Source organism: Squalius cephalus, assembly GCF_949319135.1.
Source record: "Squalius cephalus genome assembly, chromosome: 7".
Classification (NCBI taxonomy): Eukaryota; Metazoa; Chordata; class Actinopteri; order Cypriniformes; family Leuciscidae; genus Squalius; species Squalius cephalus.
The window spans coordinates 29,895,673-29,909,371 of record NC_137128.1 but is presented as its reverse complement, the minus strand read 5'-3'; the positions used below and the strand labels follow the sequence as shown (position 1 = coordinate 29,909,371).

The following is a 13,699-nucleotide window of genomic DNA, read 5'->3' as shown; positions in this document are numbered from 1 at the left end:
TGTGTTCTCCTTTGTTGTGCTTAACATTGTTTTATCGGTCAATGCTAAAACTGGCTATCATGCTCTTATTAACTGATTTTGCACGGGCACTGGACTAGTAATACTGTAATAATGCAAATATTCATGACTTTATCAGACCTAGAAAAGACGATTTTAAAAGTCCTTGATATTTCCAGGTTTTACATTCAACCCAGTTTAATAACAAATCTATAGTGCTCAATCCAATATTTCTTATTTGACGTGTTAGAAGTTTCTCTTTATTTTCAGGTATAAATTAGATTTTGAATCCCAAATTTTCAATGCGGTCTCAGACTTTTGACCTTGATACAACAGAAATATTTCATTTGTAAACTGATAAGTTAATAAGCTAAACAACTGACACAAACAGCCTTCTTCCTTTCTTTTTAAAACCTAACAAAAAACTTAAAAGTACAACAGTACATGGCCAGTGCTTTGACACATCACAAATTCTTTTATGTCTCTGCTTGCCTTTCACACTCCACTGAAAGGAAGAAGATTGAAAACAAGAAAGGGATGGCATCTTTTGAAGTTTCATTGTATAGGAAAATTTACATCATAAGGCACAGAGGCAACAGTGGTAATGCACAAAGATCCAGATACAGTAGATTATGTTCAGTGACTGACAGTAGAAGCAGATGTTTTAGATAAGGTAGGGTAAGATAAAAGGTAAGATAAAAATAGAGAGCTGTCTGTGTAGCAAGAGCGTCCTCATTTGAAAATAAGAACTTTTTTAAAAAAATCAAAAAAATGTTCAAATCTTCAAATGTTATGTAAAGAAAAATCTTAAAATGAAAATTCTCTTGTGTGTGTCCCTTTTGTGTTCCAATGAAGAAAAAGTAATACAGGTCTAGAATGACACGAGGGTGAGGAAATGATGACATAATTGTAAAACCTTAAATTGGTTGGAGAGAGAAGGTCTGCTGAATTTAGAATGGAATCTATTTGTTTTTTACCTGAGAGCTGAGCTGGGTCTTAATCCAGTTGAAGTAGTAGTTCAGGTCACTGCCCTCCATCAGGTCACGTCCCCAGGCAGCCAGCTTGGCTATGATCCTCGCAGCCTGGGGGGGAAAAAAGAGAAATGTCGCATCACTGCTTGGAAAAATGTATTTCTGTTAAACGTGGCTTTCATACAAATGCTTGAACATAAGAATATCAAAAAATGCCTTGTTGGGGCTGTGGACTAGTGGTTAGCACACTTGTTTGGGCACAATGAGCAGTGGTCATGAAAACAAATAGAGTTTGAATAGAGCTTATAACATTTCCCAATCCTGCTCTCGTTCTCTCTCCCCATCATTTCCTGTCCTCTCTCTGCTCTTCTCTGCATTAAGGACAATTAACAGCTCTAATTGTGATAAGTAATGGCGACTGTTGCTCCGTCTCGATCCGTCTGAAACGTTAAACCTCAAATTAAACATCCTAAATTAACATTTCAGCCAAATGAATATGCAACTGCTGCAGAATATGCTCAAATGATTGGACAGATGAAGTGATTCACTGAGGGCTCTTTCGCTCCCTACATCTGTGTGTGCACCATGGTAATGAATGCATTCAGAGCCATTCTGATGTTTCCAGAAGACATGACATTTACTCTGCTTGCCATACAAAGGGGAACTTCAGAGTGTTTCATTAAGAGCTGAGGTGAGGATGGCAAGGGGAATCAATACCATCCTTATGAAGTTTAGCACCCTGCGACCGCCGTCTGCCTGAAGGGTAATTAAACTGTGACGACTTCATGCTGTTCTGCGTGTGAAGTATGTATCCTTAAAATGAGAGTATCCTGGGAAATTGTTTTGCTTTGGAGTGAATGTTCAAAACTAAGCATGGAAATGTCTTTGATGAATTATTGATGGACCCATTCTACCTATGGGTAGTTTCACTGTAATGACAAATAATTTAATTAATATCTCTGCTGTTTTTTTTTTTTAACCATATTTGTAATAAAGCACTTTCTTCAGTAAAAAAGTTGACTAAATTATTAAATACTCTACCTAGAACAGCTGTTTAAAGTTTGGGGTATGAAAATGTGAAATATTTCTCTCAACAAGAAAAAAAAAAATGCTACTGACCTCAAACTTTTAAACAGTAGTGTATATTATATTTATTGTCTGATAGCAACTTACCATGTGAACAGTAAAGAGGTCTTGACGGTTCAGCATTGGAAGGAAATATGACCAGGCTGTATTCTTAGTCTTCTTGGCATAATCAAAGAAGATATTCACCCTCTGATGATTTTCCTGCATGGTAGAGCAAAAGACCCATTATTGCAACAAATTAATTAGAAAAGGTGAGTGATTATAGAAAAATTATCCCAGACACATCTTCTAATATAGAAGTTGCACAAATGGACATTAAGTGATGGTACAAAAAGTAAGTGATGACACAACAGTGCATTTCATCAGTTGTATGTTTTTTTTTTTTTTTTTTTTTTTTTACTTTTATATGAATAAATAAAAATAGATTTAAAAAAAATAGTCAAATTATTTTAGGTAATCTGATTATTTTCCATTGTTTACCTCCATTTCACTGGTATTACAGCATGAGCTATGCATGGTAGCACTGTTGTGTCCTTGAAAAATAATGTAAAAGATACTTGACAAAACAGCACATGCAGGGTGAGACAGACTGTTCATTTCTTCCATTTCCCCAGACACATTTATAAAATGAATTGATATTTAAAATGGAAAAATTAGCCTTTTTATCATGGTTTTAAAAGTATAACCACTTTGCATATGAATAGAAGATGTCATCATCGAGGCAATAGGCTAAATGAGTTGTGAGATGACGAGTCAATGTATGAATACAGAAACACTCAGTATGCTGCAGTACACAGAACCACAGGCTCCATATGCAACTGAAAGTGGGTTTTATGAAGGCCATCTATCAGCACAAACTTAACAGATAATATTCACAAAATATACAGGGAATAAGCAAAGCTAAAGGAGGATTGACTGAATGACATTATAAATCAAAATCAGCTCAAGGACTTGACATTTTTTGCAAGACCAAGGCTGTGAAGAGACAAAAAGCAAATGTCATAGAAATATTCATGCAATTGTCTGCATTTCTCATTTCAATACACTTTACACCTTTTAACTGAGATAATACAGGGTCAATTTATGTGTTATAAATGAACACTCCAAAGCTTTTAAAAATCCCCCTGTAGTCAATAATTTTATCCCTTAAAACTCATCTTTGATCACCAAGATGACATATTTAAAGTTTTTTTCCTGTGAAAAAAAAAAATGTCTTCATGCTTTAAAAAAGCTTGAATATAACTCTACACCCTTGCTTCATTTAGTATACGTGGATCCTATGAATATGCCCTGCCTCCACTCACTCAAACGAGCTCAGAGATCCACACGGCCAACTGAGGTAAACCTGCACAATCGTATTGCTCTTTACAACGTCGGACACATACCGTTAATTAACATGATTAGCCTTTTGCTTGACTATTATCAAACAGCTAATAATGTGTTGCTAATGTATTAAGGGGAAACCTGGCTTCTCTTGAGACTTCCCTGCATCAGAGTGGTAATAGTTAATGATATGCTATAGCCCGCAGGCACGTTGAAGTAATTGGTCACAAGGTAGTTTGTGATGTCAGAAACACCAGCGATATAGATTTGCAGCTGCCATTAGATCGCTGCAGTTTTAAAGAGAAAATACTCGGCAATGGTGCTGACTTATGAATGTTTATCTTAAAGCATATTAAAAACACCACATAGACATATAAACAACATTAAAAACCACACCACAGGGGGACTTTAAGTCTGACGGGCTATGAGAAAACAGACATTAGATTTTAACTTTTTACATCTCTGAAATCGTGCATGTTTTTACCTGCAGCGTGTCATCAATCAGGGTCAGGATGTACTGAACTGTTTGCTCCTTAGATATATGTGCCATAAGGTTGAGGAAGGTCTTTGCACACTACAAGAAAATATGTTAGAAGAAAAAGTTAAATCTATAGAATTGCATAGAAATACAACAACATGTGAGCCTATGTGAGTCTAGTCATTTTCACAAAGCTTTAATTTATTTAAAAATGGTGTCTACGGTCTGTGTTCTCAAAACTAACCAAAAATAAAAAATACAAGCAATGATCTAAAGCTCTGTCGTTCTGTTATGCAAAATGAATGTGGTACATTTCTTCTTTCAAGCTAAACAGGTGTGATGGGCAAAACAAATCCAGGAAAAATGAGATATGAACCTGATGTCCTTCTTTTGTCAGAATTGCTTGCTTGTCTTCAGACATGGCAACCTCAAACTTCTTGATAAACTCACAGTCCTCGGCTGAGATCATTTGGCCCCTGAAAAGCATGAAACTCACCAATGACTAAAGGGAGGTAAGCTCAACAAAAGGCAATCTAACAAAATGCATCAATTATTCACATTTGTTCAGCATATTCGCTCTCACCTGCTTTTTACATTGTTTTAATCTATCCAATAGACAGATTAAAACACTGTATTCATTCTCAAGAGCCCACAAAAGTACACATGTTTCTCTCATTTGTGGAGAGTTTGCAGGACTTAATAATAAGTGTGGGCTGATGGTCGGTGCTCATTGATAAAACTGTCACTTGTCCTATTGATCATGTACATGTGTCATTATGTATTAAATATTTCAGTATAATTTCTGGCTATTACAAATGAAAAATATACTCTTCTAATAAGATCCAATATAAGAACTGTAACTGTTTCCTCTATGTTGCTAAAACACATTTTGTTGAGCTCTGCCTTGTTCCTTCAAAAACTATATGAAGCAATAAAATAAGAAAACCATGAAACTCTCTGAACTGTAAAAAATTCAAACAACCAAGTATACTTGTGCAATTGCCTTTCTATAGACGTATTATCATAATATCATGTTATGTCTGAGTTTGAGTGGACTTGGTAGTTGGTATGGTTTTTCATTGTTAGATTATTTTGATTTGCCTATTTCTAGTTTTCTCTCTTTGTTAACGTTTGTATATATAGAGCTTGATTTCAGTTATTCCTTTGTTCCAATCTCGTCAGTGTTTAGTGGTTGTTCTTTTGATTTGTGTAATTATTCTGGAACTTCTGAGTTTTTAATATTTTGAGTTTGTTCAATAAAACAACTGCTACGATTAGGTCTTTCTATTTTTTCTTTGCTGCATCCTTGCTGTGACAGAAGATCGGAACTGACTCTCACAGGGGGATCCTTCCCTTGAGGAACACACACAGGACTTTTTAGATCTGGCCCATCTCGTCCATTACGACGACAACAGCCTGTGTGTGTTTTTCAAAGTCACACCTACACAAGGACAGTCTTCGAGGGACATTTAAAGAGTTTGTGGATTGGGTGCTTTTTCAGTGTGGATCCCCCTTCACCATTATTATTATTTATTACCGCCAGCGCCGCAGTCTACCCAAGGCACGTTGCCCAGCACCAAGTCTGTTTTGTCGCCAATGTTCCGACCCAGCCTCCCACTCCCTCTTCCTCTGCCTATGCCATTCCGTTCTTTGGCTCTGTCTCTGCTGGCTCCCTTCAGCCCTTCTTCGCTGGCTCCACCTAGCAGCTCGGATATGCCTTGGGTTCCATCTCTGGACCCAGGATTCCACCTCATACTGTCAACCCATCAGCTCCATGCTCCCTCGGCTCCACCATGGTCCGTCATCCCTCAGGCTTCGCCAGGCTGCCTCGTCCCTCCAGCTCCGCCTTGGTGAGTCATCACCCTGGTTGGGCCATGCACCTTGTCCCTCCACTGGGCTCTTCCTTCCTTCCGGCTCCATCTTTGTCCTCGCTACCTACCTCTGTCTGCTGAGCCCCGTGTCTCCACCTCGTCCATACGAGCCTGCGGTTTCGCCTTGGACCTCCAGTTCATCGTGTTGCCCTGGGTCTTCTTCTCCTCGGCTCTGCATGGGTCATCACCGTGCCCGGTTTCACCTCAATTGGTGGGGCTCCTGGCTACACCCTGGCTCTTCCCTCCTTCAGTTCTGCCGTGGGCCTGTATCCTAGTGGCTCTGTTGAGGGTTACTCCGTGGCTGCGTCCAAAAACTGATAAATGCTGCATTCCAAGGTCGGAAGGCATTCAAGGCATGTCCAAATGCAATGTTTGTTTCACTTCCTGTCTCCTGAGATACTTTCATCTGTTAGATTTTTGAAGGCAGCACCTGTCTCCTCTTGCTGTCATCTCCTCCCTGGCTCCTCCCTCCTCCTGTATGTTCCCTTTTACCAGTACCTCGTCCTCCTCCAAAGCCCCATCCCGTGCTATTCTGTGGCATGTTTAAGGCACATGTTCGCGCCTTTTTTTTGGGGGGGGGGGGGGGATGTCTGAGTTTGAGTGGACTTGTAGTTGGTTTTTCACTGTCTCCTGTTTTCCCTTTCCATTTCCTTTGTTTGCATTAGTTTCCATGGTTTTTCATAGTTAGATTCTTTTGATTCTTTTCATAGTTTGATCCACCGGTTTCTCATTTCCTACCATTATATCCTGCTTTTTGCTGCTACCTAGCTGTGACACATACTTCATTTATCATATTTAATTATACTTCATTAACTGAATTTTGAATGTCCTCACATTCCTGTAACTATTCAGTTGGCTGGTTTATAGCAGAATAAAATAACCATAATACAACACAAAAATATAACACTATCATTCAAGTGTTCAGGGTCAGTAAGAGTTTGTTAAAACAAATTTTTTTGAATGAAGTCTTTTATGCTCAGCAAGGCTGCATTTGTTTGATCAAAAATACAGTAAAACAGTAATATTGTGAAATATTATTACAATTAAAAGGAACACGCCGACTTTTTGGGACTTTAGCTCATTCACCATATCCCCCAGAGTTAGACAAGTCCATACATACCCTTTTCCATCTCTGTGCGTGCCGTAACTCTGTCTGACGCACCCACTGCTAGCCTAGCTTAGCACAAAGACTGGAGGTAAACGGCTCCAGCTAGCATACTGCTCCCAATAAGTGACAAAATAACGCCAACATTTTCCTATTTACATGTTGTGATTTGTATAGTCACAGCATGTACAAATAACAAGGTCACATGAGTCACAGCCATCTTCTAACCGTATACATACTGGGAACTATATTCTCAGAAGGCGAGGCACTGCTACTTCTGCAGAGTGATTTACTCCAACTCTGAGCAAACTCTCTGCTCCTCACCACAGGCCTTCTCAGGTGCTGCGAGCAAATCACTCCGACCAAGTAGCAGTGCTTCGCCTTCTGAGAGTATAGTTCTCATATATGTGTGAGAATACACACACACAACCTTGATTAACTGTCACATGACAATGACACAGTCACAGTTTCCTTAAAGGATCTAGACCTTGTTCCTGTTTTAGAGAAGTATTACACTAAAGACAATTTTAGCAAACATGCAAAGCCCATTTTATTTGTATTAATGAAACCAAGATGTGATCCAAGTTCTGAAGATACACATATATAGATATAAAAACTAGTGAACTAGTGAGCATATTAAGTATCATAGGATTCAAAAGTTTAGATTTGTTAAAACAATCATTCATGAATGAAACAAGTCTGTTTTTACTTTACTGGGGACTCCATAAAGAAGGTTTAAAGTCGGCATGAAACGGAAGTTGCAAAAGTATTTTCTTCCCCATTACGACATATATTCAAGTAAAACGGACTCTAGAACAAGAAAAAATGTAGGGTGGAAGTTGATTTTGTCCATCGGGAATTGATTGGATCGTAGTGGTTTGCTACTGCTGTGAACTAATGTGAGTGACAGGTTGTCCCACCCTCGTGCCAGTAAACATATCAGAGAAGAGAAGAGATGTCATTGCAAGCGGGAGGGAGAAATTATTTTGATTAAAGAAGGCCAGGGCACATGAATTTTACAAAAAGTATTGATGTGCACAGTTTTAATCATTTATAATAAATACTCAAAAAACAAACAAACAAGAACCGTCAAATTTGGTTTGTATAATGGTGACTTTAAGCATCATAATACTTTTACAACAGCTCAGTCTCTTGTGGCAGTATTCTATGAGGACAAAAAATCTTTCAGATTTCAGAATTAATTGTCTAGGAGAGAAATATAGAAGCAGAAGTGATGTTCAGATGTACTCACTGCAGGTAGGACTGCCAGTTGACCTTGTTTGCTCGGACCTCTGCGGCCTTGGCTGCAATGATGTTGGTAGGAACGGCAGCATCCACTGCCCCTCGGATATCCATCTTGAGCTCTTAGATATTAGGACCTAAAAACTGAAAACAAACAATATCAAATCGTGATATGCTATCCCTGGAAAGGCCACCATGAAAAATACTGCAGCATCTGTACTCGTTCCAGATAGCTCCGCTCGAAAGGAGGTTAGAAACATAGATAACACGGTAAAAATATGTTGAATAAATATTACATGAGATTACTGCTCAAAAAGGACTGTGTGTTGTTCACACACACTATAAAACTGAATTAGCATCGTAGAAGGGGTCGTGTAACAGCTAGCTAACGTTAAGTTGAACGGGTAAAAAGGCGAATTACAACTTTAGTTATAATATAAATGAGATTAACTAAATTTGTAGGAGGTCTGGGCACGTCATTTCGAAATAATATGATCATATTTGTTAACGTTAGCAGCTACATGTCTTCTAAACAAAACTACTACTGAATGGACTAAGCCACTGACAACTGCTAGTGCAAGAAAACAGCGGGCAGGAAGCGCCTTGCGTCAATGTTCAATAAGACGTTGATACACAGTTATCAAGCAATCAACTGTAGAGCCGATAAGCAATATTTCTAGAAGAAATATTAGAAATATATCTGACTTCACGTACCTGCTGGCTTTTGCTGTCAAATTGCTACAAGACGTCACGGGATCAATGTCACGTGATGCTGTCATGTGAGCGGGCCAACGAATTAACCCTTTAAAGAGTCATTTCAGTGGTAAGGATTTTGACTCGCCTCAGTGACTCGAATCACTTGTCTCTAGGGCCGTACGCAGGGTTTTATAAATATATAGCCTAGGTCCCAAAATTGAGTTTGCTAGCAGGGTTCGGGGGCAACACACCCAATGATCTACATAGCCTACAATTTAAAGGACAAGTTCGGTATTTTACACTTAAAGCCCTGTTTACAGATCGTTTCTGATGAAATAGAACGGTTAAGATTAAAATTTGGTCACATGCTGCTGTCCCGAGAATTTTAGGTTTATTTCGCTTTCCCCCCCACCTACAGAATGGCAGGGCACTGGAACAATCCTTCATAAAACGCATGAAACTTTCGTTTACAAAGACATGAATCTCACCGAGTGGTCAGGGGTGTCCACTGATATGCTCACACAAAAATCGCTGCAAAAGATGCTTTCCAACAGGTGTTTTACCATTCGTTGTAAAACTGTGGACCTATTTTTCCAAACGTCTCACACCCGTAGATTCTTCCGTTGAGAGCTTGAATAATAAACACTCCAGCCCAGTTGGTGGCGATAATGCACCTTTGCCAATTGCAAGCAAACCACTGGCATTTAATTGAATACACAGAAGAAGCAGAAGAAGAAGCGGCGGAGTAATACCGTACTGCACACAGCCCATCCAATTCAAGTCAATGGAGTTGGACAAAAACTACGATAAAACCTGTTGGAAAGCATCTTTTGCAGCGATTTTTGTGTGAGCATATCAGTGAACACCCCTGACCACTCGGTGAGATTCATGTCTTTGTAAACGAAAGTTTCATGCGTTTTATGAAGGATTGTTCCAGTGCCCTGCCATTCTGTAGGTGGGGGGGAAAGCGAAATAAACCTAAAATTCTCGGGACAGCAGCATGTGACCAAATTTTAATCTTAACCGTTCTATTTCATCAGAAACGATCTGTAAACAGGGCTTTAAGTGTAAAATACCGAACTTGTCCTTTAAGACGTTAGAAGGAGAAAAAAAAAAGGGGATAATATTCACCTTATTCCGCCCCGCCCACTTTTACTTCTGTCCAGTACTTCCGTTGTAAACCAACTTCCGGTTTAGCGGACCCTCATTCAATTTCGAGGAGAACTGCAGAGAAGTCTCACTGATAAAATGTCACATAAGATAAGCTAATTTGTGCCAAATGTGCTATGTACGTGTGTACCAACAGCACAGCAATGCACTGTTTCTCGGGGTAATTTTTAAACGACTTTTAGGTGTTTATATGACCCGTCTGCCTGTCTGATCGCAGCCCGGCCGATGTGTAACGTTAGTGTTTAGCCTACATTAGCCACAAACATCTAATGTTGTAATGGTCTCACTACAGGACACATACACATGCTATACCTTGTTTGAAAGCTATGGTCCTCTAGAATTCAGTCGCTGGATTTATTTTACAGCCATTACTTGTGTTAGAGATCAAACCATAAGAATTGCAGCTAGCAGTTAGCTAAGCTAACGTTACCCTCTTGTTCATCTAGTTGAGGCTCTACTTTCTTTCTACACCAGTTCGTGGCTATTTTTTTCTCATCTGTTGGCAAATGCAAATGTATCTGGTGATTAAGCAAACAAACTGTGGTGTAATAATGTTTCAAACTTTACATGTAGTAGTGTTTGTGCACATCTTCATAACTAAGTAATAGCTATTAGAAAGACACAGCTATTAAATAATTTGATTGTGGCATTGTTTCAAAAGCTTCAAGTGAAATGTACTTTAGTACGTTGCAGCAGTTGTTAATAACCATAGGCCAACGCATTTGGCTATAATATTATAGTCTATCTCAGGTGTCTCCAACCCTGCTCCTGGTCCTGGAGGGCTACAGTCCTGCAGATTTCAGCTCCAACCCCAATCAAACACACCTGGACCAGCTAATCAAGCTGTTCAGGGTTGCTTGATAATTACAGGCAGGTGTGTTGGAACAGGGTTGGACCTAAAGTCTGCAGGACAGTAGCCCTCCAGGAGCAGGGTTGGAGACCCCTGGTCTATCTACTTATATCAAGACAGATAACAGATTGGACCAGGGCAAACAAAGCGCTAAGTAGCTAAACCAGGAAGTGAGATTACGCGGATGGCGCCACCCAGTGCTACTTCCGGAATAAGGTGAATAGCATAGTCAATACCTGCTCTTCCTCTCTCATCTCCATCACCTTCTCTCTTTCTTTTTCTCTCAGTCTCCATATCTGGCCCTAGCCTACTCTTCCCTTCCAAAAGCTGAGCTTTGATGAATACATTTACATCCGTGTCAGTGAAGAAAGTAACCATGGATCGAATGATATGTTTTAGCCTATCATTTTAGACAAGTGAATTTACTAAAGGCTACCAGAAAAGCTAGGTAACTAAGTTTATTAAATTAATTCACAATATGTGCCTAGGCCTTATAAATAATATAATTTTCTAACGTTTAACAATTCTTCAATAATTATTTTAAATGTTATTTATTTTGTCATGCATTAGAACTCTAATATTAATAAGAATATGCTAATTCATCTCATCAGTCAGTAGTAGGCTAATAATAGGCTTGTTCGACTGCGCAGACCGACCGGCAACTGACTTGAAGCAGTGCATGCTGGTTAGAAATTCTGTCCGACTTGAGACAGCTCCGATGCTACATCACTGTGACATATGGCATCAAAGTACCGTGAGAGCAGACGACTGACTCAGCCATTACAAAAAAATGGCTTGAAACCGTTATCTCACATTCAAGAAACAAACACGTCTAGACAAAGATGACAGGATTCCGTAACAACTTGACACTTCTGTCTTTTGAAAGAGAACTAACAGATAATTTATGATACCACGTTGCAAACATTTTTGAGTGGAAGGAAAAACACGCTTGCATGTATCTTTAAATGCAAATGAGCTGCTGCTCCCCACCCCACTTTCCAGAAGAGGGCGGAGCCTACAGCTCCTGCCTAAAGATACTCTGCCAAAAACTAAAACATCTATCTGGTTTTGATTATCATCTCTAATGTGGTCACGCTCACGTGACTGCAGTTCTACATCATGAAAGTTTATTATCATTAAAGTTTATTATCTGCATAAAGCCATATCAGTCTAAATTTCTGATATATGGTTTCCTTGAGCGCACACATCCGAAGCATTCGCACAGAAAGCTGGATGTCAGACGGCGTGAGTATTACATTCTTTTTCATGTCTTATTGCACTTAAAGGAGAACTCCGGTCAATTTTAACATTGAGCTCATTTTTTTGTAAATTTGGAGTGCTGTCAGTACAGAGAACAATGACAAAAATCGGTGTTGCCTACATCGTGTTATCCTTTTTTTAAAATTTGCACCCTGTTGACTTCAATGGGGCAAGTTTTAAACCTGCTTTTAGCCTCTTAACATCCTTGATGTGTCATTACAAGTGCACCAGCCATGTGAGTGATTCCTTCAGAGTGAACACGGGTGAATCTGACTGCAGTAGATGTGAAAGATATTAATAAAAGGGATGTTATTTCAGGCAGCGCTCATACCTGTATTTACATCCTGTTTTCGGCTGAAGTCCACAGTGGTCGATTGTCGAGTTCGGGCGCATGATCGTACGTACTAAACCTATGCGCGTGAACTCGACAATCGACTACTTTGGACTTCGACCGAAAACAGGATGTAAATACATGTAGTTAGTATGAGCGCTGGCTGAAATAACATCACTTTTATTAATATCTTTCACATCTACTGCAGTCAGATTCACCCGTGTTCACTCAGAAGGAATCACTCACATGGCTGGGCACTTGTAATGACACATCAAGGATGTTAAGAGGCTAAAAGCAGGTTTAAAGTCAACATTGAAGTCAACAGGGTGCAAATTTTAAAAAGAGGATAACACAATGTAGGCAACACCGATTTTTGTCATTGTTCTCTGTACTGACAGCACTCCAAATTTACAAAAAAAATGAGCTCAATGTTAAAATTGACCGGAGTTCTCCTTTAAAGTGTCAAATACACACAAGGTTATGTCAAACAAAGTTCACATAAACACAGTTGGTTATGTCTGTGAATGTAAACAGCAAGTAAAGAAATCACATGTGTATATTAGATAAGCACTAAAATGTCAGAAACTATTCTGCCTTTTATGTTTAAACTGGAGTCGGAGTCGACAATGATGGAGAGGCTCAAGTAGAAGTGACAACATGTAGAATGCAGCAGGATGTTTCTGAATGGTTAGTTGATGAATTTATGTTGCTGATGTGTAGTTAACTATCTTCAAGTCATTGATTAGCATATTTTGTCATGATAATCTATAAAATCGTTTGTGTGGGAACTGTTGTAAGATGCCTACAGAGTGACATGCTATTGCATTTGTATTAGGCTACGTACTGTATTGCATGTGAAAAGACAGATGCGACGGCTTGAGCAGACTCACAGATGTGCTCTACTACAACAACTCTTCCTCTTCTCAGCATGGACTGCATGTTAACGGGGGCGGGGTTTATGTAAATTTTAGGGTTAGTTTACAGAAACTGCCCGACGGCCGACCGTCGGCTTGGTGTGTTCCAGGCTTAACCCGAGAGCAATGCCATGTAGTCCCTACCAGCCGTTTGTTGTAGTTCTTAAAAAACTATTTCTTTATAAGCAAATATCTTCCTTTGCTTTGAAGTGAACTTTGAGCATTGTAACTTTTCAGATGTTGTTTATGCTGAAACAGCAACATTACACACTAACTAAAGTTAGAAAAGTAAAATCATAATTAACCACCCCTTTAATACATTTCTAACTTAAATGCTGTTAAATGCTCAGGTGAGGAGATAAACATGACGTATAGTGTACAGCTCACTTGGGGCGGGGTCTATGC

At 39.2% G+C, this 13,699-nt stretch overlaps 1 protein-coding gene across 2 annotated transcripts in view; it reads right to left on the bottom strand.

Annotated features, from left to right (window-relative positions):
- atp6v1h (ATPase H+ transporting V1 subunit H) overlaps nt 1-8,867 on the bottom strand; it is a 40,872-nt gene extending 32,005 nt beyond the window's left edge. For both annotated transcript variants that reach the window (XM_079876402.1, XM_079876403.1), the window contains exons 1-6: nt 8,788-8,867; nt 8,084-8,217; nt 4,232-4,331; nt 3,862-3,951; nt 2,142-2,255; nt 975-1,079 (exon numbers count right to left, since the gene is read on the bottom strand). In XM_079876402.1, the coding sequence (XP_079732528.1) occupies nt 975-1,079; nt 2,142-2,255; nt 3,862-3,951; nt 4,232-4,331; nt 8,084-8,187 (513 nt within the window). In that variant the 5' untranslated portion in view covers nt 8,188-8,217; nt 8,788-8,867. The remainder of the gene's footprint in view (nt 1-974; nt 1,080-2,141; nt 2,256-3,861; nt 3,952-4,231; nt 4,332-8,083; nt 8,218-8,787) is intronic.
- Nucleotides 8,868-13,699: the final 4,832 nt, after the last annotated feature.